Source organism: Hyaena hyaena, unplaced genomic scaffold (assembly GCF_003009895.1).
Source record: "Hyaena hyaena isolate Hyena2069 unplaced genomic scaffold, ASM300989v1 scaffold_409, whole genome shotgun sequence".
Classification (NCBI taxonomy): domain Eukaryota; kingdom Metazoa; phylum Chordata; class Mammalia; order Carnivora; family Hyaenidae; genus Hyaena; species Hyaena hyaena.
This window is the reverse complement of record NW_024081046.1, coordinates 1,027,187-1,050,762: the sequence shown is the minus strand read 5'-3', so window position 1 is coordinate 1,050,762 and position 23,576 is coordinate 1,027,187. Positions and strand designations below refer to the sequence as shown.

The 23,576-nt window shown below is 52.6% G+C and overlaps 1 protein-coding gene across 1 annotated transcript in view; it reads left to right on the top strand.

The window, feature by feature from the left end:
- CFAP46 (cilia and flagella associated protein 46) overlaps positions 1-23,576 on the top strand; it is a 95,561-nt gene that overhangs the window by 30,584 nt on the left and 41,401 nt on the right. The window contains exons 18-27 of the mRNA XM_039252420.1: positions 224-436; positions 2,108-2,273; positions 2,678-2,827; positions 3,222-3,320; positions 3,603-3,769; positions 11,248-11,379; positions 11,720-11,882; positions 17,226-17,310; positions 20,032-20,170; positions 20,493-20,676. Of these exons, the coding sequence (XP_039108351.1) occupies positions 224-436; positions 2,108-2,273; positions 2,678-2,827; positions 3,222-3,320; positions 3,603-3,769; positions 11,248-11,379; positions 11,720-11,882; positions 17,226-17,310; positions 20,032-20,170; positions 20,493-20,676 (1,498 nt within the window). The remainder of the gene's footprint in view (positions 1-223; positions 437-2,107; positions 2,274-2,677; positions 2,828-3,221; positions 3,321-3,602; positions 3,770-11,247; positions 11,380-11,719; positions 11,883-17,225; positions 17,311-20,031; positions 20,171-20,492; positions 20,677-23,576) is intronic.

The window sequence follows — 23,576 nt, the reverse complement described above, 5'->3', positions numbered from 1 at the left end:
ATCTGTGTACGTGGACACTCACGCTGAGTGGGGCCGGCCGGCTGGGAGACGGGGTGCGCGGGGCGCGCCGGGGTCCCAGGCGGAACGCAGTGGTCGCAGCAGGCGGTGGGGGGGGCAGACTCCGCAGAGAGTGGGCCATCGGCAGACTGCAGGTTCCAGCCCCTCATGCCGCCCGGGAAAGGTCTTGCATCAAAGGAAGGGCTTGACGAGGTGCGTCCCGCAGGAACTGGATCGAGGGTCTGTCTCAGAGCGCCATGAACAGCTGGCTGCGATCCGCCGACATCGGACAAGAGACCCAGGAAGCCTGGATCGTGCAGAACGCGGTGGTCTACGTCCTGAACCACAACCACCACCTCATCGTGGCCGGGAGGCAGAGGGAGCTGGTGGACGCCTTGGACCACCTCCTGAGCATCGTCAAGGCCACGGGCCACGGCGGGTGGGTGTGGCCGGCGGGTGCCGCGTACAGTCCTGACCTCCGGGGCAGGCTCCGTCCTGCCGAAGACCTTGATTCGGGTCCGGGGACTGTGGGGTCACTCTTGGGTCCACTGTTGGGGGTGGGGCCCCGGGACCGACATCGTCAGTGCTGTCCTTCCAGAAAAAGCAGGGCTATCACTTGCCAGTGACTGATGGTGACATGGGGAAAGGGGGAAGCCTGTGGGGACACAGGGAGTGCCACTCAAGCATCGCAGGCTCTGTTCGCTGGCTCTGCACCGCGAGCCAGGCGCGCACCCTCTCTGGGACGCAGGGAGGCCTGTAATGATGGAGGGGACCTCGGGCCTGACCGGCAAGGGCCCAGCACAGTGAGGGACAGCGCCCGCCTCACTCTGTTCCAAACAGAGCGATTTTAGGGAAGGTTTGCTGAGACCCAAGTTGCTTGGGAAAAGGAAGCAAAGAGCAATTCCTTTGTACGGATCTCATCCGGTTTTGGAGAAGCTTGGAAATCTGCGTCTGTGTTTTCTTATGTAGACGGACGCGAGACTGCTGCTTTCAGGAGCTAAAATTAGAAATTTGAAATGGGGGCGCCTGGGTGGCTTAGTCGGTTAAGCGTCCGACTTTCGCTCAGGTCATGATCTCGCGGTTCGTGGGTTTGAGCCCCGCGTCGGGCTCTGTGCTGACTGCCAGCTCTGAGCCTGGAGCCTGTTTCTGTCTGTGACTCCCTCTCTCTCTGACCCTCCCCTGCTCACGCTGTCTCTCTCTCTCTCTCATAAAAAAAAAAAAAATATATATATATATATATATATATATATATATATATATATATATATATAAAGAAATTTGAAATGAAGATGGACCAGAATTTTACCCAAAAAGGATGATATTTAGAGATTCTTCTTGTGTGTTTTTGTTGGTTTGGTTTTTAGTCCAAACAATAAGGTTTTAGGTTTTGTCATCAGACACTGAAGTAGAGATGCTAGACAGGGTCGGAATGAGCAGACATGTCCGGGTTTTGTCAGGGACAAAGAACAGTGAACACGGGCCCCGAGATGGAGAGCCCCTGGCTGGGTGGCGAGCAGGCCCCACGGACATCCTTCTGCTGCGAGCGCCCCGCCAGGGTCTGCAGACGCCATCCTCTCCCCTCCCAGCAGCAGCCGTGAGTTTCCGTCACAGACCAAGCTCACACTTTGAGTCCCCAGTCTGGAAGCACAGAGACCATTTTCGACGGTTTTAAATGTTTCAGTGTCATAACGTTGCCGGTGAGAAACATGGACATTCTGGCTGAAGCCCATTTGATCTGTTAACTAACAGAGGGAAGTGTCTGGGCCACGACCGAGGCCCAACGGACACCCCGCAGCGGGCGCAGAGGCCAGGTGGGCCTCTCTGTCCCCCCCAGTGACACCCTGAGGAGCCCGCCTGCCTGGCACTGTGGCGCCTTCTCGCAAGGAAGGCCACCTATGGCGGGGGACCCAGGCGTCACCAGAGCGGCCCTCGTCACAGCCAGCGTCCCCTGGGAGGCCTGGGAACAGGTCTGAGAACTGGTGCTGGGGATGTGGGTGCCTGTTGTTCGTCCCAGCAAGATGGGAGCCCAGCAAATGCACCTTGTCGCGGACTCCCGTGCCCAAGTCTGTGTGTGCAATGGCATCCTCACCGGCCGGCATGTTCTTTCCAGGGACCCCACTCTGCTGGGGACGCTCTGCAATACTTTGGCTCGAGGCTTGATTATCAACTGGATTCCAACCCAAGTGCCGGAAAAATCTAAGAGACCCGTGCGCCCCAACCTGTTTCATGTACCACTGGACTCGGGAGCCAGCGCAGAAGTCAGGACCGCCGTGGAGGTAGAGCCCCGCTGTGCGTGAGGCCGGCGGAACCCTCACTCAACTAGTGCAGGTGACAGGTGACAGTTAGGAGGTGAAACTGGCTAAGGTTTTCTACCTCCAGGAAATGGGGTGCAGGGCAAGGAGGGGCAGAGAACACGCATTTCTCTAACAGGAAACAAGACAGAGAGCCGGATGTTCACAGGGAGGCGAGGCAGGTGAGGCTGGGCAGGCTGCAGGGCCGCCCGGGTGGGGCCCCCCAGGGACATGTGGGGACTGGGCCCCCAGCTACAGGCCTGCAGCCTATTTAAACCACTGTTGGTCTGACCAGGAGCCAGGTCCCCTTATTTGTAAGAATTTGGGTCTTGGCTCAGGTTTCTCTGTACAGAACTCAGGTCTTAGGAGCCAGGCCCTGTCTGTGTCAGGTTTGCGAGTTTGCCTTGAACCTGAGCAACGGGACTGTGCCCGAGGAGGTGATGCCCCTGAACACCCGGCAGCAGCTCATCGCCACCTGGGTGAAGGCCAAGCAGCTGCTGCAGCAGCAGATCGGGCCACGACTGGGCGTGGATGAACAGGTGCCAGGGGCCCGGGTGCAGGCCGGTGTCTGGAAGCACCCAGGGGCTCGGGAGGCTCAGCCCCACGCCGGGGCCTGCAGGGCGGACGCCTCCTGCTGAGGTCTTTCCTGGTCTCCCTCCTGAAGGGAGAGCAGGGCGGGGGACAGGCAGGGACCCGGGGAGGCGAGCTCCCACAGAAGTGAGTTCTGAGGTCGTGGGCAGTCAGGGTGGGCACTGCCCTACCCCGCTGCCCAGCCACCAGGCCTGCTGCCTCTTCACTGCCTGGAAAGGGACCTTGGAGAGAAGCGGACACACCCATGGCTCTGGCTGTTGCCACAATGCTGGCGTGTCCCAGGGCTCCAGGCCCCAGCGTCCCGGCACCGCAGGCTGACGGTCACTGGCGTTCCCTCCCCAGAGTCCCAGCGAGGATGTGACCAGAGTCCTCGTGGCTCTGGAGATGCACTCCTGCAACGGGCTGGGCCTCATGGACTTCTCCGTGCCCCCCTTGGCCCAGGTAGGTGCCATCAGTGCCCGGAGCCCCCAACCTGAGGTCGCTTGTTTGAATCAGCTGCTCAGAAACAGAGCCAGGGTCAGAGGGCCTTGCCTGAGGGGGTGGACTGGGGCCCCCATCCAGTGAGCCCGTCCTCACCACAGCGCCCCCCGCCTGCCACAGGGCGCCTGAGTCGTTCCACGCGGGAGCTTCCCCGTGTGCATTCTCTGTGCTCAGTTAGGGCAGGGACCCCCTGGGTGGCACGTTAGCCACACCCACAGACGCCCCTTCTCCCCTGCCCGGAAGGTGGTCAAGATGGCTTCCGAGTGCAACTGGTCGGACCCCCTGGTGGAGCTGCAGAGCCTGACGCGCCTGGCCCACTTTGCCCACGCGGCGCACGACCACGAGGTCACCATGGCCTGCTCGCAGAAGGCCATCCAGATGGGCATTAGGGTTCTGAGGACGCTTAAGCCGTAAGTAGCTGTGGACCAATTCCCCAGAGGTCAGGAGGGGTCACCGGGCCCGGGCACCAGCCCTGAGCTGCCCCACACGTCCGTGCCGCCTCCACCTGCCAGCACCCTGTCGGCTGGCACGATGCCAGCCACAGCTCGGAGAGCTGTGGTCAGAAGGGTTCTGAGGCCACAGAGCCTCGCTGGCTGTGAGTGTGACGGGCACAGAGTGCGGCCCTCTGCCATCCCCGACAGACAGCTGTGAGTGGGCACCGGAGACGTGCCACATGAACTCAGAAGTCACTGAAGAGATCTCAGTGACGAGGACCACCCCCACCCCCGCCCGGCCCTTGTCACCCTGCCCACTGCCAGCTGCTGGCTCCCTGGAGGCCACGGCTGCTGGATGTCGTGGGACGAGCTCGCGGACCTCTGTCCCCGCGTGGCACCGGGTGCCTGCTCTCCCTCAGAGCTTCCAGCAGCTCCCACGGCTCTCACGTTACATTGTCCGACTGATCAGGGATCCTATTTCTGTGTCTTTCCCCTATTTGTGAGTGGCAGGCTCTTTAAATTAGTTGCTACTGTGAATTTTTCCTGTGGTAATGACCATTTTACTTGAGGTTCTTTCTGGGTCACTTGCTGAAAACAACGAAAGCACTGACCCAAGGGCATGAAGACGTTTGTAGTGGCTCAGCAACCGGTCCGTCATCCGTGGCCAGACCCCGGCGCACCGCACTGCCGCTGAGCCCAACCTCGGGCCGCGTCCCGTCTGGGGTGGCAGCGTGATTGGCAGTGGTGGGAGGGTGTTTGTCCCTGACTCAGAACCCCAGGGACGCGGACACGACTGCCGTATCTCAGCGGCAGCTCCAGGGCCTGCGTGTGACACACCCAATGTGTATTTGGGGACCGACAAATGAATGCCATCTGAGACATCCTAACACCGCTGACCTCCACGTGGCCAGGGGCTCAGTCGCGCTTAGGTTCGTGAGGGGGGCGGCACACGGTGGGCGTGGCTCCCTCCGAGGGCTCTGCAGCCGCACCTCAACCGGCTCCCCGGTAGGAGCCACTGTTCTCATGTTGCAGATGAGGAAACTGAGGCAGGCACAGGCTAAGTCTGTGCTCAGAGGCCACCTCCCTGGCAGGTGGCAGAGCTAGGTTTGGGCCCACGCTCCCAGAGGCCACTGGGTGGTGCCATGTAGCCACGTGCCCTCTCCGTAGGCAGGAGCGTGCCGGAAACTGCTGCAAGTGCAGGGGGAACGAAGAGACCCTCGCAGCAGATGCACCACGGGACACGCTGAGTCACCACAGATGAAGAGAGCGTCCTAACGCCTTTAAAAGAAATCAGTCTGCACCTCAGCAACTAGACATGTCTCCAGAGGCCGGGGAAACAAAAGCAAGAATGAACTGTCGGGGCCTCATCAGGATAAAAAGCTTCTGTGCAGCAAAGGAAACAATCACCAAAACTAAGAGGCAACTGCCAGAATGGGAGGAATTGTTTGCAAACGACATATCAGATAAAGGGTTAGGATCCAAAATCTATAAAGAACTTAAAGAACTCAACACCCAAAAAATAATAATGCAGTGAAGAAACGGGCAGAAGATGTGAATAGACACTTTTCCAAGAAGACATCCAGGTGGCCAACAGACACTGGAAGCGATGCTCAACATCACTCAGCATCGTGAGGGAAATAGAAATCAGACCCACACTGAGATGCCACCTCACACGTGTCAGTGGCTGAAATCAAGAACTCAGGGAACAACAGGTGTTGGCGAGGATGCGGAGAAAGAAGATCTCTTTTGCACTGTTGGTGGGAATGCAAACTGGAGCAGCCACCCTGGAAAACAGTGTGGAGGCTCCTCAAGAAACTAAAAACGGGACTGTCCTATGACCCAGCACTACTAGGTGCACTACTAGGTATTTACCCAAAGGATAAAAAATGCTGATTTGAAGGGGCACATGCACCCCAATGTTTATAGCAGCGCTATCAACAATAGCTAAAGTATGGAAAGAGCCCAAATGTCCATCACCTGGCAAATGGGTAACGAAGATGTGGTTTATATACACAATGGAGTAGGACTCGGCACTCGAAAAGAATGAAATCTTGTCATTTGCAACAACGTGGATGGAACTAGAGTGTATTATGCTGAACAAAAGAAGTCAATCAGACAAAGACAAATCTCATATGATTTCACGCATTTCGGAATTTAAGAAACACCACAGATGAACACAGGAAGGGAAAGAAAAGTAAAATAAAAACAGAGGGGGGCAAACCATAAGAGACTCTTAAATACAGAGAACAAACGGGGGTTGCTGGAGGGGAGGGGGGATGGGCTAGATGGGGGATGAGCCTCACCGAGGACACTTGTTGGGATGAGTACTGGGTGTTATACGGAAATGATGAATCACTAAATTCTACTCCTAAAACCATTATTACACTACATATTAATTAATTTGGATTTGAATAAAAGTAAAAATTAAAAAAAAAAGAACTCCATCTGCAGAGTCGCAGACAACATCAATGCAGCAGCCTTTTCCAAACACTGGAAGGCAGAAGAAAAATGGAGCTTTCTAGGTGGAAATAATTTTCAGCCTCGAATTTTAACCCACTCAAATATATCCAGTCAAATATATTCAGAAGGAAAGCCATGTTTTTGACAGACAGCGGCCTGGAATATGTATCTCCCATACACCTGTTTTTGGAAAGTTACCTGAAGGAAATGTTCCAGAAAAACAAGGGAAGAAACCAAACGAGAGAGACATGTGGGAGGCTGTGCTGGGGCTGGAAAGCTCATTCCAGAGTTGTCACGCTGTGCTGCTTGCCGGGAGGGCACCCTGTCTACACTGGAGCAGGATGGAGGGGGCTCTGGGGGCTGAGGGCAGGGAAGGACCCCGTGCCGTGAAGAGGGGAAAAGGCACAGTGACGAATGAAAACGAGACAGTGGAGAAAAAGCCAGTTGGAAAGTCCAGGAGACGTAAGTTTTGCATTATCATGCTGTTCACCGATTCTTTGGTTTTAGGATTAACATTTGTGGCTATTTAACAAAAGATAAATGTTACCAGTTTTGAAACTACAAAGGCCAGACCCTTGCAGGGGAGGGGAGGGTCCAGAAGGGAGGAGAATGGCTGTGGTAAACGCCCTCGGCCAAGAAGGTGAGCAGTCAGGTGTCACTTGCTGAGTGTCCCCGAGGTCTGCAGCTAGTATGATATTTTAAATAATAAAGAGAATAAATAGGAGGATTAAATTAATGCTGTAAAATCGTCTACATTAATAAGTTGGCAGGAAGGCAAAAGGAGGGTCTGGGTAGTTTAAATTTTTAAAAATAAAAAATATTTTTTAATTTTAAAGGGAGAGCACACACGAGAGGGAGAGGGGCAGAGGGAGAGAAAAAGTGAATCTTGAATATTTTTTTTAATATTTATTGATTTATTCTGAGAGCGAGAGAATGAGAGAGAGCAAGTGAGCGCGAGCGGCAGAGGGAGAGAGACCCCCAGCAGGCTCTGTGCTGTCAGGGCAGAGCCCGGCAAGGGGCTCGAGCTCACGACCGCGAGATCACAGCCTGAGCTGAAATCAAGAGTGACGCTCAGCCGACTGAGCCCCCAGCGGCCCCAGGCTTCACCTGTGGTTGTGAGAACTCCACCGGTGGCGTGTGCAGCTGACACGCTGGGAAATCAAGTTAGAGGCCAGGTTTTAGAGGCAAGCGCACATGTTCAGAAGCCACTCCCCGTAGGGAGCAGTGCTGCGAGCGGAGTAGTCATCCTTCCCCACGTGCAGGTACCGTTTTGATAAAAATTCACAAGTGATTTTGAAAAGAGAAACTGCAAGGACATTCTTCTAGAAGGAGCCGGCACACGAGTGCTGCTGCATGGTCTCTCTGCAGTTGGGTTGGGACTGACTTCACTGCTGGGGGCAGCGGGCCAGGACTCGGGCGGGGCGGCAGGCGTAGCTGTAGAGATACGTGTGCCGTGGCCTTGCCATTCTTCTTCAGTGATTCTTACATTGAGTTTTATTTTAAAATGACAAATATTATATAATAAAGTAAGGTTAAAAATAGAAATGTATGCAAATAGGAATAGGGAAAGTGGAGGTACTATAAAGTAATTCCCACTGGGACTTTTGAAAGCTCATTTGTATGACACCACTGTCCCCTAGTGGTGAGTGGAGTTACTGCACTCAGGGGTATTGCCCCTCTTTCCTGGGTCTGACTGTGGTTCTGACCTTTCATCCAGCCCTCCCGGCGTGTGTCCCGCACGCTCCTGGGTGCTTGGCAGGTGGAGAGACATGGCCCTCGGTTCCGGAAGCCGTGCCACACTTTATCGTGATCTTGCTGGTCACTCAGAGCGTTGGACCTTGTGCCTAGTCAGGCAGGATACGGGGTCACATTCAGCCACATGGCGTGCACAGCAGATGATTCACCTTTTAAAGAAAATTACACATATTTCAAATTTTTATGCTAATTTTTCCACTTTGCAAGTTATAGGTAGAAAGTCTAGTGTGGAATTAGTCACAGAGTAATTTTATAATAGCAATTCACAGAAATAGTAAAAATAATCTTTAATTCTTGGTGGAAAGTAGTATAGTTACTAATCAATATTTTTATCTCTGAGTGTTTCATAACCAGAATAATTTTCACATTCACACTATCAGTGTAAAGGAATATCCATGAATAAAAAATTTCATGTAGATCCTTAAAATAGACACAAAATAGATAGTCTAAGAATATTCGGGACATTTTGACTTTGTTCAACATTTTCATTTCACATAATCATCAATGTTGGGTTTTTATACAAATTTGCAAGTCCCTTTTCCTATCATTTCTGGCCATGACACAGTAACAGGTATTATACTCTTGTGCTCCAAGCAAAGCTGTAGAGCTCGGTAGAATACATGAAACAGTCATTGCCAGGCACTGGACAACAGATGACCCAGAGCAGAAACTTCTGCAAGAAGGGAACATCAAACGCGGCTGCACATTCACCCTTGCTTTCTGTGGGGTGGGGTTGGAGAGTGGAGCCCAGACAGAAGACATAGCGGGACAAAACAGGGACCCATGCTTGGGGCTGCGGCGGCAGCTGGCATTTGTGAAGTATGACGTGAGAGAGGAGATTACTGGATGGAGTGTGTGTGTCCACAGGCACGGAGGTGTGAGTTTTAAGCTGCAGAGAGATGCTGGAACTGACAACCAGAGTCAGGCTGCCAGGCATCCAAAAAGGTCATGCCTCAGGAATAGGGCTCTAAGGGCTACTCTAGACTTATCCTAAAAAAAAGCCTCATTCAAATCTTGGTGGGGTAAACTGAGGCACCAGTAAATTAACTGCCTGTCAGAATGAACCCCAACATCCCATTAAAGGAAGGCAGCATCATTCACACTCAACAATATAGCCCTTGCAGTGTCCAGCATAAAATAAAAAATTACTAGACACATGGAGAAAAGAGAAAATGTTCTCCCATACCAGGAGAAAATACAGTCAGTAGGATAGAAACAATTAACAGACCCGGATATGACACCAATTTTGAAATTAGCAGACAACAAATTTAAAACTTAAATTAAAACAGCTGTTATAAATACAAGAAAGCATTTTATTGGAAAAATTAGTGTACAGGCGAGGAATTTCAACCAAGAAATGGAAACTGTAATAACTAAGTGGAAATCACAGAGCTGAAAAACACAATGTCTGGAGACGTTCCTGGGAGAGTTTAACACCTGAACACTGAAGAAGTGATAGGTACCTGTGAGTGCGGGTCAAGTGCAGGTCAACAGAGTATTGAAACCAAAGCACAGGGAAAAAAGAAAAGCAAAATGAACAGAACTTCAGTGACACATGGGGCAGAATCGAGTGGCCTAACACGAGGGAAATAGGAGCCTCAGGACGCAGGCAAGAGAGGGAGTCAGAAATACATATATTTGAAGATAGAATAGCTTATTTTTTTCAGATTTGGTTAAAAACATCAACCCAGATATCCAAGATTTTCAGTGACTCCAAGCAGGATAAACACAAAGCCGCAGCTATTTTCACTGTTGTCACGGTGCTGCCGACCGAAGGCAACAAATCATTGGAAAGAAGTCCGAAGGCAAACTGGTGCATTGCGTGTAGGAGGGCAGGAGCGAGCCTGTGGACTTCTCAGCAGCAGCAGTGCGGGCTGCCTACTGCGTTAGGTGTTAGAGAAGGAAAATAAAACCGTCAGTCGGGAATTCCTGCCAGACTATCCTTCAAACAATGAAGGCAGAATCAAGACATAAGACAAACTGAAGGTAGACGATCCACTCCCTGAAGAGCTGGAAGCAGTGCCAGGTCACGTTCTTCAGGCTGAGAGAGGGTGACGGCCGAGGGAGCGTGGTCGAGAAGCCAGGAGGGTGCCCCGAGTGGTGACGGTGTGGGGGAGCACAGACGGTTTTCCCCTCTAGGCTCTTAAATTCTCTAAAAGACATTCGCCTTTTTAAAACAAAAGTACGTTGCACTGTGGGATTCTTAATAAAGGTACAAGTAAACTGCATGACATGATAACGCGAATGGCACGTGGAAGAATGTTGTCCAGAGGTTTCCCATCACCTGTGAAACGATGTACGAATCCAAGCTACGCTGTAAGTCAAGGATGTATGTTACGATCTCTTCAGCAAGTTCTAAAACAATAGTAAAAAAAAAAAAAGTATAACTAAAAATCCAATCGAGGAGATGAAATGGAATACTGAAAAATTATTCAATTAGCCCCAAAGAGGGGAGGAAAGAAACTACATACGGGAAAGAAACAACATACGGGTCAGAGGAAAGCAAAGCACAATGGAAGATTCCACCCCCACCACACCGACGTATCTGTCGAGCGTAAACGAACTGCCACTCCACTTAAAATAAAATGTAGGGTTTATCCCACTGAATACAAGAAGCAAGACCCAACTAGAAGCTATTTTCAAGAGACACTCTGCAAAAAGAAAGACTCGGGGCCCGTGGAGAGTCTGCTCAGGAGCATGTGCATTTCTCTTAGAAGGAATCCAGTGCCCCCTGAGCTGCATTTTGGGGACCTGCTGCCCCCAGCACGGGATCGTCCTCCCGGGGGCGATGCCTCGGCGTGTGTGCTGTCCCACGTGCACAAGCCGTGGCGACGCGGGGGTCGTACACGTTTTGGGAGGAGGTCTGGCGTTCTTGACACGGCTTTGAGTCGAAACCGGATCGGACTGAGCTCTGGCGCCGAGCGGAGGCCCTCTGAGACGAGCACGCTGGGGCACAGGGAACGGGGCCCCGTTGCCCCCGGTGGGGCTCAGCCATGCGGGGTGGGGGGGCCCAGCACGGGCTCGCCGCGCTCACCGCTGGCGGCTGCACAGCAAAACAGGTTACAAGTCAGTCATTCAAAACGCTGCTCACGGCTCTGCAGGTTGGTGGGACTAGTTTGCTGTGGTCTGGGGACTTTCGCGAGTTACTCTGGATGCCCCAGGGCCCGCTCGCCTTCCTGCACAGCCCCTGTATCCCCCGGAAGGGCCCTCCCGCATGAGAGGCCCTGCTCTGTCCGCAGGGTGGAGACCCGGCTGGTGGCGGAGATGCTGAGCGCTGCGGCCTGCGTGCAGGGCAGGAGCACCCTGGAGAACCTGAAGGGCAGGAAGCAGCTGCGCCTGGCGGCCGCCAGGTCCTTCATGGAGGGTGCCAGGTGGGCCGCATCGCGCGTAGATGACAGCGGCGGTCGTGAATGGGGGTCTTGGCGCTCAGTGGGGGCTGCCGCTAAACCCCGAGGGCGGGCCCTCCCTTGTGACCCTGTGGCTGGGGCTGTCTCGCCCCTTGCAGTGACATCCACTCCACCCTGTGTTCAAGAGGCCCTCGGGCACTAGTGGGTCGCCGCAGGCCGCGTGGGCGCGGGAGGGAGGGGGTGCATGCATCTGGGGCAGCCGTGGCACCCAGCCTGGCCCGCTCCCCGGTAAATCGAGAAGCTTCGTGTGTTGCTGCTGTATCATCGGCGTCCACACGTCTCCAGGTCAGGAATTCCCTTTCAGGTTTGGGGGCGTCGCGGAGAGCAGCGCCCTGGTGATGCTGGCGGCGAGGCGCTGCTGGAACACCTGGCTCCCGCTCCTGTCCTCGGCCGCCAGCAGGAGGAAGGCCAGGAGCGCCGTGCAGAGGCTCATCAGCATCATCAATAAGACAGAAGTGAGAAAGCAGGTGTGCGGAGCGGGGCCTCCGTGGGGCGTCCTGCCTGCCCGCGGAGGCGGAGCTCAGACCTGTGCCTGCGGCCTTGGCAGACAGCGGTCCGTGGTCACACGGGCTGGGAGAGAGCACGGACAGAGCTCCGTGGGCCTCAGTCTAGGGGCCGGCAGAGCCCTCAGAGGCCCGCAGCCAGACGAGCCGTGGGAGGTTATGGGGGGACACGACGAGACGGGGGAGCTGCCCAGGCCTGTGGCAGGAGGGCCCACAGCCCTGTCTCTGGTCGGGGAGACTGCCGTTCAAGGGACAGCAAGAGGAAAGTTGAAAATCAGAGCCTCATAGAAGAAATTGGTTGATGCTTCCTATTTTCTTACAAAGATCTTTATGACCTCTGATAGTCTAAGCCAGGTGTGGGCAATGCCCCTGGGGGGGGGCAGGGGGGCAAATCTAGCCTGTTTCCCATGTTTGTAAATAAAGTTTTATTGGGACATAGCCACGCCTGTTCATGTACGTATTGTCTGTGGCTTGGCTACAGCAGCAGAATGGAGTAATTGTGACAGAGGCCGTGTGACCCACAAAGCCAGAAGTACTTCCCATCTGGCACTTTACAGAAAAAATTTGCCAAACCTGGGTCTAGACATTTATGAAACTTACCTAAAGTTCACTTCTTTCCCATGGGCTTTTAAAAAAGTTATGACCATCACCCCCTTCCCCTCAGCATTGCAGAGTCTCTCATGGTTTGCCTCCCTCCCTCTCCCCCACCATTTCCCCCTTCTTCTCCCCCTTGTTCCTCCGTTAAGTTCCTCCTAGTCCTCCTATACGTGCACACATATGATATCTGTCCTTCTCTGCCTGACTTATTTCGCTCAGCATAACACCCTCAAGGTCCATCCACGTTGCTACACAGGCCAGATTTCATTCTTTCTCATTGCCATGGAGTATTCCATCGTGTAGATAAGGGGGTTGATGGGCATGGAGGAGGGCACTTGTGGGGATGAGCACTGGGTGTTATATGGAAACCAACTTGACAATAAACTATTTAAAAATATGACCAAATATACATAATATAGTTACCACTTTAACCTTTCAAAAGTATATAATTCAGTGACCTTAATTATATTTACAGTGCTGTGTGGCCACCACCAGGGTCTGTGCCTGAAACTTTTTCATCTTCCTCAACAAAAACCGTCCCCTCAAACAACAATCCCGCTCTCTACCTCTGAGTGGGACACCCCTAGGTTCCTCGTTGAAGAGGAATCACACAGTGTTTGTCCTTCTGTGTCTGGCTTCTGTCACTCAGCACAGTGTTGCCCAGGCTCATGCACGTTTTGTCTGTCCGCTCATCTACTGCTGGACATGATTGCCTCATCTTTTCGCTGTTGTGACTAGTGCTGCTACAGACATGGGCGTGCAAATATATTTATGTCCCTGCTGTCACTTCTTTTGAGTCTACACCTAGGAGTAGCATTGCTGGGCTAGATGGTACTTCTGTGTTTAACCTTTGGAGGCAAAGCTGTTTCCCAGAGCACCTGCACCGCCGTACGCTCCCGCCAGCGGGTTCTAGCTTCTGCGCATCCTGTCAGCGCTTCTTTCCCATTAAAAAAAAAAATTATACCCATCCCAGTAGGTGTAAAGTGGTAGCTGATTGTGGCTTTGATTTGTGTCTCCCTGATGACAAATGATTCTGAGCATCTTTTCACATGCTTATTAGTGATCTGCATGTTTTCTTTGGAGAAATGTCTGTTCAAGTCCTTTGCCCATTTTTGGATTGTTTTTCATTGTTGAATTGCAAGAGGTCTCTGTATATTCTGGATATTAATTATCAAACAAGATTTTCAGATTTCTTTCCTCCCATTCATTTGACTGCCTTTTCGCTCCCTTGATGGTATCCTTTGACACAGAAAAGTTCTTAATTTTGATGAAGTGTAACTCTGTATTTCTTTTTGCCTATGTTTTTGGTGTCACGTCCACGAAGTCGTTGCCAAATCTAATGCCATGAAGAATTTTTCCAATGTTTTCTTCTAAGCGTTTTATAGATTCAGATCCTATGTTTAGGGTTTCCCCCACTTTGACTTAATTTTAGTATGTGGTGTAAGCCAGGGGGACAGTTTTATTTCTTTGCCTATGAAAATCGAGTTTTCCCAGCACTGTTTTTTTAATTTTTTTAATGTTTATTTATTTTTGAGAGAGAGAGAGACAGAGCATGAGCAAGGGAGAGGCAGAGAGAGAGAGAGAGAGAGAGAGAGAGACAGAATCTGAAGCAGGCTTCAAGGTCTGAGCTGTCAGCACAGAGCCCAGTTCAGGGCTCGAACTCACAAACTGTGAGATCAAGCCAAAGTCTGATGCTTAACCGACTGAGCCACCCAGGTACCCCACCCAGCACCAGTTGTTGAAAAGAGTGTTTTTTCCCCATTGGATTATCTTGGTGTCCTTATCAAAAGACATTCTGCCTTATATCCGAGAGTTTATTTCTGGGCTCTGTTTTGTTCCATCGGTCTGCGTGTCTGTCCTTGTGCCCAGATCACACTGATCTGCATCCTGTACTTTGTGATAAATCTCAAAGTCAAGAATCATGCGCCTTCCCACTTTATTAATCTTGTTTGAGATTGTTTTGGCTACTTGGAGCCCCTTGCAATTCCACGTGAATTTGAGGTTTGGCATTTCCATTTCTTTGAAAAAGGGTGTTGGAATTTTGAGGGATTCTGTTGAATCTGTAGATCACTTTGGGTGCTAGAGACAGTTTAACCTTTTTTTCCATCCATACAGGTATTCTTCACTTGCAGCAATGTTTTCATAGTTTCAACATATATGTCTTTCACCTCTTTGGAAGTATTTAATTTTTTAGGTGATAGTTTCAACGAAATTGCTTTCTGTCTTAGCGCGGGCTGCCATAACAAAATGCTGGGTGACTGGGTGTCTGAAACAGTGGAAATTTGTTTCTTACTCTTCTGGAATCTGGAAGGAAGTCCAAGATCAGGGAGCCTGCATGGCCAGGTTCCGATAAAGCCCTTTTCCCGTCTTGCATACATCTGCCTTCTTGCTCTCTCCTCGTTTGGGGGCCGTGTGGGGTGACCAGGATCTCTGGTGTCTCATCCTCCCACCACGAGGACCCCATGACTTCATCTAACCCGAGCTGCCCCTCAAGTGCCTCATCTCCAAATGTCAGCACATTGCGGATTTGTGCTTCCGCATGTGAACTTGGTTGAGGGGGAGGGGACACAACTCAGTCCACAGCACTTTCCTAGTTTCGTTTTCGGATTGTTCATTGCTGATACGTAGAAAAACAACTGCTTGTTGTATCATTGTGTCCTGCAGCTTTGCTACATTCATTTATTAGCCCAAGTGGTTTTCTTGGGGATTCTCTGGGATGTTCTATATGTAGGACATATCATCTGTGAATAGAGACGGCTTTCCCTCTTCCTTTCCACTTTGGATACCTTTTATTCTGTTTTGGGTGACCAGCCATTGCTCTGGTAGAATTTCCAGTAAAATGTTGAAACAGCAGCGGTGAAAGCAGGCATCCTCACCTTGCTCCTGACTTTCGCAGGAAGCTTCAGGTTTCACTGTCGGGCACAATTTCAGCTGTGGGTTGCTCATAATTACCTTTTGTGTGTTGAGGAATTTTCCCATTATTCCTAGTTTTCTCAGATTTTATGGTGAAAAGTGGTTGGATTTTCTCAGATGCCTTTTCTCCATCAGTTGAGATTATCATGTGGGTTTTCTCCTTCGTGCTATTAATGTGACAGATTACGTGGCTCGATCTTCTGTGGAACCACCCTTGGGTCCTGAGAACACATGGGGTCATGGTGAATAATATTGTTACTATGCTGCTGGATTTGATTTGTTCAATTCTGGTGAGGATTTTTGCATCTGTATTCATAGAGTACTGTTTTGGTCTGTAATTTTCTTGTGATGTCATTGTCTGGATTTGCTGTCAAAGCAATGCTGGTGTCAGACTCAGTGTGCAAGTATTTCCTCCTCTTCACTGTTTGGAAGTTGAGGAGGATTCCTTCGATGTCAATTCTTTAGATGTTTGGTAGAATCCACCCATGAGCCTTGGGTCCAGGACTTGTCTTTATTGGGAGGTTTCTGATTACTGATTCAGCCTCTGCTTGTTTAAGTTTGTTGAGATTTTCCAATTCTTAGTGAGTTAGCTTGGGCAATTTGTGTGTTTTAAAGTATTTTTTCGGGGCGCCTGGGTGGCTTAGTCGGTTAAGCGTCCGACTTTCGCTTAGGTCATGATCTCACGGTTCGTGGGTTCGGGCCCCACGTCGGGCTCTCTGCTGACTGCCAGCTCAGAGCCTGGAGCCTGTTTCAGTCTGTGACTCCCTCTCTCTCTGACCCTCCCCTGCTCACGCTGTCTCTCTCTCTCTCTCTCCTAGAAATAAAAAAAAAAAATAAAAATAAAGTATTTTTTCATTTCTTCTAGATCTTCTAATTTGTCTGTATGTGCCAGGCTGCAGGCTTCTCTTAGAATCCCCTCTGTCTCTCCCGGGTGGGTATGGTCCTGCTTCCGCATGAGCAGGGGAGGGTCAGAGAGAGAGACACAGAATCCAAAGCAGGCTCCAGGCTCTGAGCCGTCAGCACAGAGCCCGACGCGGGGCTCAAACCCAAGAACCGTGAGATCATGGCCTGAACTGAAGTCAGATGCTTGACTGACTGAGCCCCCCAGGCGCCCCTCATATCTGATTTTGTTATTTGTGTCTTTTTGCTTTTTTTCTTTGTTAGTCTTGCTAAAGTTCTGTCGGTTTTCTTGATCTTTTCAAAGTGCTTTGGGTTTCATCAATTTCCTCTATTATCTTACTATGCTCTCGTTTATCTTTTCTATAATCTTTATTATTGGCCTCCTTCTGCTGGCTTTGGGTTTAGCTTATTTCTTTTCTAGTTCCTTAAGGTATAAAGTTAGGTTGTTGATTTGAGATCCTCCTTTTCCAGTGTAGGTATTACATCTATAAACTTCCCTCTGATCACTGTCAGCACAAAGCCAGACGTGGGGCTCAAATCCATGTGAGATCATGACCTGCGGTGAAGTCGGAAGCTTAACCAACTGAGCCACCCAGGCGCCCCTATGGTCTTTTCTAATGTGCTTTCAATCCCATTGATTTCAAGCTCTAGAACTGATGTGAAGCCGCCACGTCATTAAAAAGGCTGCAGACTGTGTGCGGAGCCCCTGTCTGTGTTCTCAGTGTGCTGGGGAGCCTTTTCTTATGGGTGAAATGTGACTTCACTTCCTGTGGCTTAGTAGTTCAGAAATTAGCTTCAATTTCTACATTTAGATGCTGAGGCAAATGAAAATCAAGATGGTGAAAGAATAAATTGCAACTTGGCAATATATGTGTGGTTTCTTTGTTTTTACCTTAGGGAAGAGGGAAAGCCCTGCTTCTGCACCAGTGGCCCACAGCGGACTTCCAGAATGGAGGGGCTCCTGAAGGCCACTTTCTCCCAGGTTTGTCGATCCGAGATACAGCCGCAGCACAGGGAACGGGAGGCGCCCTAATGTACCTCTGGCTTCATCACCACGGGAGCGGGTCATGTGTGACGGGCACGCTGTGCTTTCCGTGAGCGACTTCCTGTGCACACGGGGAAGGCGAAGCCCGGGAGGCCCCCTTGTCCGGCCCCTGGTTTGGAGCTGGGCTCTCGGCGGCTGGTGGCTGTCTCTGTGGTGGCTGCCCGGGGGCTTGGCCTCTGGGTTCCTCGGGCAGATAAATCGCGTTCGTGTACTTCCAGAGCCAGCGTGGACAGGAACTCCTGAAAAAGGAAAGCAAAACACAAACTGAACTTAGAGCAGTAAAACCATATTTAAGAATTCAAGTTTAAAGAAAGAAGATGATTATCTGCTCAAAATAATCATTCCTGTTACTGCAAGGATCTCGGTGTCTATTAGGGGTGTAAATGTCGTGGGTTAGGGCAGCGGGCCCCCCTCCCCGAGTACTGCAGATCTCTTGGGAGAGATAAAGTTGATTATTTATTTATTTATTTTTAAAATATTTTTATTTCTAGGAGAGAGAGAGAGAGGCAGCGTGAGCAGGGGAGGGTCAGAGAGAGAGGGGGTCACAGACTCCGAAACAGGCTCCAGGCCCTGAGCTGGCAGTCAGCACAGAGCCCGACGCGGGGCTCGAACCCATGAACCGCGAGATCATGACCTAAGCGAAAGTCGGATACCCAACCGACTAAGCCACCCAGGCGGCCCTAGATAAAGTTGATTTAAAATAATGAGCAACAGTATGACCATGTGTGATTAAAGAGTGAGTTGAGCACCGAACCAGCCTGGGCTCTGCGCCAGGCGCCTGGCGGAATGTGGCTCTGCTGGGGGGTGGTGGGGGGGGGCTCTGCAAGTCCAGTCCACGCTGAACTCCACATATCAGAATGAAGATCGAGTAGGTTAGTTCAGCAGTACTAAGGAAGTCCAATTGTAGAGGAAAGATCAGAAAGTACAGTTGAGCACACTACGTGTTTTGTGAGAGGATTGCTTCTTAAACTTCAAGGTGAGCAAAGAGTCACACCTTCAAATATACAAAAATTTAAATAATGAGAATACTGAGAAAATCAGAAAAATAAGAAGTAAGCACTGGGAGAATATTTTCACCGAATGTGGGAGCTCAGTGAGTAACTTCGTGGCACACAGTCGTGTTAGTCAGGATGGCTGGGCTGCCAGTCACGCCAGCGCCCAGAGGCTCAGCTCCACCCAGCAGTGGCCTCCCTGGTGGGGCCGCCATCCTGACTCCATCCAGGGCCTGCGGGGAAGGGGTGGACAGGAGGGGCCCCAGCGCACAGGCCCCAGACGACAGGGAGTGTTTGGCGGGAAGGGACGGACGGGAAGAGCAGTAGACGGTCCAAAGCCGTGACCGTGACGGTGCATCAGCGAGGATACTGCTCTTCGGCACGGATCAAAGAAATGCAGAGCCAAGGGCAGTAGCCTGAGCTGGTCGGGCTGAAACGACAGGCAGTCCTCGCTGCCCCAGTGTGAGGCCCCCGAGTTGTCCGGGGTTGACGGGCTTGGCTGGTCACGTGCCTGCATCTACCGGCTGCTGGGCGAGGACACAGGGACACCTGTGTCCTGAGATCCCAACACTGGCGCTGTAGAGGCCACACGGGTCCCAGGCAGTGTGTGCTGGCGCTGGCGGCGTGGCCGTGTGCGTGGCAGGATCCACGGGCACTCTCCCATCTGCTCCCGCATCCAAACGGCAAGAAAAGCTACATGGTCGACGATGTAAAATAGAGCTGCCCTATCATCCTGTACCCGAGACGGGCCTCTGCTTACGTGGGACAATGGGGCCCTGAAGCTGGGCAGTGCCACGGTGACAAGTCAGCAGGGCGGTGTGGTCTCCGTCCGTCAGCACGGCGCCGCCTGCGGGGCCCACGCCCAGCAGTGAGGATGAGGGCTTTCGGGAAGGGATTCTTCTTCCCTCACGAGTTAGGAAAGTGACACGAGTTTGATGGGGCGCCTGAGGGGCTTAGTCGGTTGAGTGTCCGACTTTCGCTTAGGTCATGATCTCGCGGTTCGTGGGTTCGAGCCCCGCGTCGGGCTCTGTGCTGACTGCCAGCTCAGAGCCTGGAGCCTGTTTCAGAGTCTGTGACTCCCTCTCTCTCTGACCCTCCCCTGCTCACGCTGTCTCTCTCTCTCCTAGAAATAAATAAAACATTTAAAAAAAATTTGTAAAAACAGAGAGATTAAAATGAGATGATAATAGGGGCGCCTGGGTGGCTTAGTCGGTTAAGCGTCCGACTTTCGCTTAGGTCATGATCTCGCGGTTCGTGGGTTCGAGCCCCGCGTCGGGCTCTGTGCTGACTGCCAGCTCGGAGCCTGGAGCCTGTTTCAGAGTCTGTGACTCCCTCTCTCTCTGACCCTCCCCTGCTCACGCTGTCTCTCTCTCTCTCCTAGAAATAAATAAAACATTAAAAAAGAAAGAAAGAAAAGTGACAGGAGTTTGAAACAGACAAAGGGCTCGGGGGACACAGTTGGGACAAGCTCCGGTAGAGGGGGTGTGGGGGCCCCGCCGGGGGGGCGGGGGTGCTCAGGAAGTAACTGCTGAAGGTGAGCCACGCGGAGGAAGGGGAACAGTGGGGCTGTGGGGACGGTGAGCCCCCCTGAGCCTCTTATGTGTGGCTGGCCCCGGGGCGACCGGAGCTGCCCCTTCCCGGAGCCCTGGCACGTCTCCTGCCGCAGGTGCCGAGGACGAGCTGACGCTGCGCGCCGCGCTCTACGGCCTCCTCTTCCACTGCCACGCGGACTGCGGCGACTGGGAGGGCGGCCTCAGAGTTCTGGACGAGGCCGTGCAGGTGCTGCCCCGGACGGCGCACCGCCTGTGAGCGCCCCCCCTCCCCCCCCGCCCCGGGGGGGCCTCGCCTGGTCGGCTCCCCTGCCTGTCTCATCAGGGCCTGCCCCACCCCCGTCTGCACTGTCTCCCCCCCTGGGACTCAACACAAGAAGGGAGGGGACTTCAAACACACAGAAGTAATGATAAAAGAAAACACAACACAAAAGCCCCAAGTAACTCAGGTTCCATTTTGTTTTGTCTTTGTAAGTAGGAAAATGGACAAAAATTTCTTAGTTTTAGATGCATTATATATATTTAATTGTTTATGATCCAATTCAAGCATTAATTTCTCTCTTTTGCTTTTTTTTAGCCTAATTTTCAAACATATGGTCATTGTGAAGGCCAAACTTGGCCAGAATTTTACGATGGAAATACAGAAATTCAAAGACGAAAGTGAAGATTACTTGGCACACATGTGGCACCGTCTGGCCTTGAACTCGAGGAGTGTGCATGGAGAGCTGATCTGCTATCACAACGCCATCCAAGCCTTACAGGTCTGCCTGGGTGGTTGTGACGTCAACCCCTCACTTGTGGACGTGGCCCCGAAGAGGGAGGCCCGGCCCCTGGGACCCCACGTGGGAGGCCCCGGAAGGAACCCCTGGCCCAGTGGAGGGATGGGGCGCAGCCGCAGGGAGGGGACGCACCCTTCTGATGAGTCCAGGGCAGCAGGCAGACCCTTGTCTTCCGTGGCACCTTCCAGCGTGGAGGGAGAGGTCCTCGCGTGGGTGCGGCGCCCCCGTCACTGCTTGGGGGATGGTTGTGGGGGAAGGGGGTGAAGCCCACCCCAGGGGCGGCCCGAGGCCCCAGTGGCCTTGGAGGGGCGGGTCTGTCACTTTCTGCGATTCGGGGTTCTCGGGGCTCTCCCCCGTCAACAAGAACCACGGCAGACATTCCACCAGAGCAGCGGGGCTCTGCTGGGGGACAGGTGCCCTGTAGGTCATGTGACGAGGTTGTCCTGAAGACGCAGCAGCACCAAATAACTGCCGGGGCTTTTCTGGTACTCAGACTGTCACTCTGGAGCAGATCCCGCCGTGAGGTGTGTCAGCGGAGCCAGGGCCCTTGGGGCGGGTCCCTTGGGAAGGAGGTAACTGGGGACTGGTCAGGACGCTGCTCTGAGTCCAAACACGGGCTCTGTGTGGTCCAGGCCCAGTGGTCAGTGAAGAGGCTCCTGGGACCAGAGTCCCCACAGGGTTCAAGGGACCAGGCAGTGTGGACCCCAGCCCTCCAGGGAAAGGCTTCCTCAGCACCCGGCTCCTTGCAAAGGCTATCTGTCCCCACTGACCCAGGTCCCCTCATTCCTTATTTCTTGTTTCTTAGGGTACAAGATGTACTCTCATAAATTCACAGGGCCGCACAGCCGCCACTGTAAGCTTTAGAACACTTGCCCATGCCCAGGAGACCTGGCCCGTTAGCAGCCGCTGCCCTCACCCACCACCGCCCACCAGTCTGCTTCCTGCCTGAATGGGTTTGTCTGTTCTGGACGTTTCCCACAGGGTGTGTCCTTTGTGACTGGCATCCTTCATTTAGCATAACGAGTCCAGACTTTGTTGGGTTACGGCTGGGTCCAGGCTTCGTCGTTTCTCTGGCTGGGGAGGCCCCGCCGTGTGGATATGTCGTCAGATCACATTTTGTTGGCGGGCGTGTGTGTTGCTTCCGTGTTTAGCTCTTGTGGCTGATGCCACACGACACGTCACGCTCCCCTCGGGCACAGACGTAGCAGCAAACGCAGGGTGCGGGGGCTCCACGTGGCCTTCCGGGGGCGCTCGCTGTCCCCTTGCCCTCTCTCACCAGCAGCGGCCAGGGCCCCAGTGTGTCTGCGTCCGGGCCAAGGCTGCCAGCTGGCTTTCTGGCCTAGTGTCCCGGGGACGACTGTGCCACCTCACTGTGGATGACTTGTGCTCCCCGGTGACTCACGTGTGTGTGTATTTTCTTTTTTAATGTTTTTTTACTTTTGAGAGAGAGACAGAAAAGCAAGAGTGGGGCAGGGGCAGGGAGAGGGAGACAGAGGATCTGAAGCAGACTCTGGACTCTGTGCTGATAGCAGAGATCCTGATGCGGGGCTTGAACTCACAAACCATGAGACGTGACCTGAGCTGAAGTCAGATGTTTAAGCAACTGCTGCCCAGGTGCACCCTCCCCCTTTTTTTAAATATTTATTTATTTTTGAGAGAGAGAGAAAATGATGTATTTTCATGCATGTATTGGCCATTTGTCTATCTTTTTATTTATTTATTTAAAAATTTTTTAATGTTTATTTACTTTTTGAGAGAGAGAGATGGACAGACAGACAGAAGCATGAGTGGGGGAGGGGCAGAGAGAGATGGAGACACAGAACCTGAAGCAGCTCCAGGCTCTGAGCCGTCAGCACAGAGCCCAATGGGGGGCTTGAACGCATAGACCACAGGATCATGACCTGAGCTGAAGTAGGATGCTCAACCGACTAAGCCGTCCGGGTGCCCCTTGTCTGTCTTTTTTAGAGAAATGTCTGTTGAGATTCGTTGCCCATTTTTAATTTGGCTGTTTGTCATTTTATTGTTGAGCTATAGGACGTCCTCATGTGTCCTGGGCACAACCCCTGATGAGATACGAGGTTCATAAATGTGCGTTGTCTCGTCAACCAGTTTTTCACGTTGTCGGTGATGCATTTATAGCACAGACGTTTAGAGTTTTGGTGAAGTCCACTCTATTTCTTTTGTTGCTTGTGTTTATGGACCGTGTCCCCGAAGCCGCCTCGAAGTCCAAGGTCACTCACATCCACTCCTGTATCTGCCGTAGGAGCTTCGTTGTTTCAGCTCTTACATTCAAGCCTTTGCTCCGTTTTGAGCCATACTTTGTGGCTGGTGTGGGCATGTGGGCGCCCCATTTCCCCATCACCATTTGTTGAGAAGATGATGGTCCCGTCATAAACCCCAGCCAGGCTCTGGTTCCCGCCAGCTCCTTTGCAAAGCTCTTGCCAAAGCCGCCAAGACCGCCATGAACACCCTGAGCTGCCCCCCACCCATCCCTGCCCTGAGGGGCTTCCTTCTCTGGGCTCCCAGGTCCCCCTGCCTGTCGACCCAGCCCCCCAGCCACTTAACCCGGAAGAGGGCCAGGGCTCAGGCTCCCTCCGTCCACAAGCCTCCCTCCCCAGCGATCTCAGCCAGCGTCCTGAGCTAAACCCCACCTCTACCCCTGAGTCTCCTCACAACTTCGTGTCTGGCCTGGACGCCCCCTATCGTTGCCTCACACACCCCGCTGCCCGCTCCCCCTCTGTCTGCCCGCGTGCCAGCCTGACGCCCAGAAGCAAACTCCTGTTCTTCCCCACCACCCTCCTTCCTCCTGCCGGCGTGGGGGTGGGGGGTGGGGGGCGTGGGGGTGGGGGGTGGACCTGCCATGAGCTGGGCTGGCTCTGCTC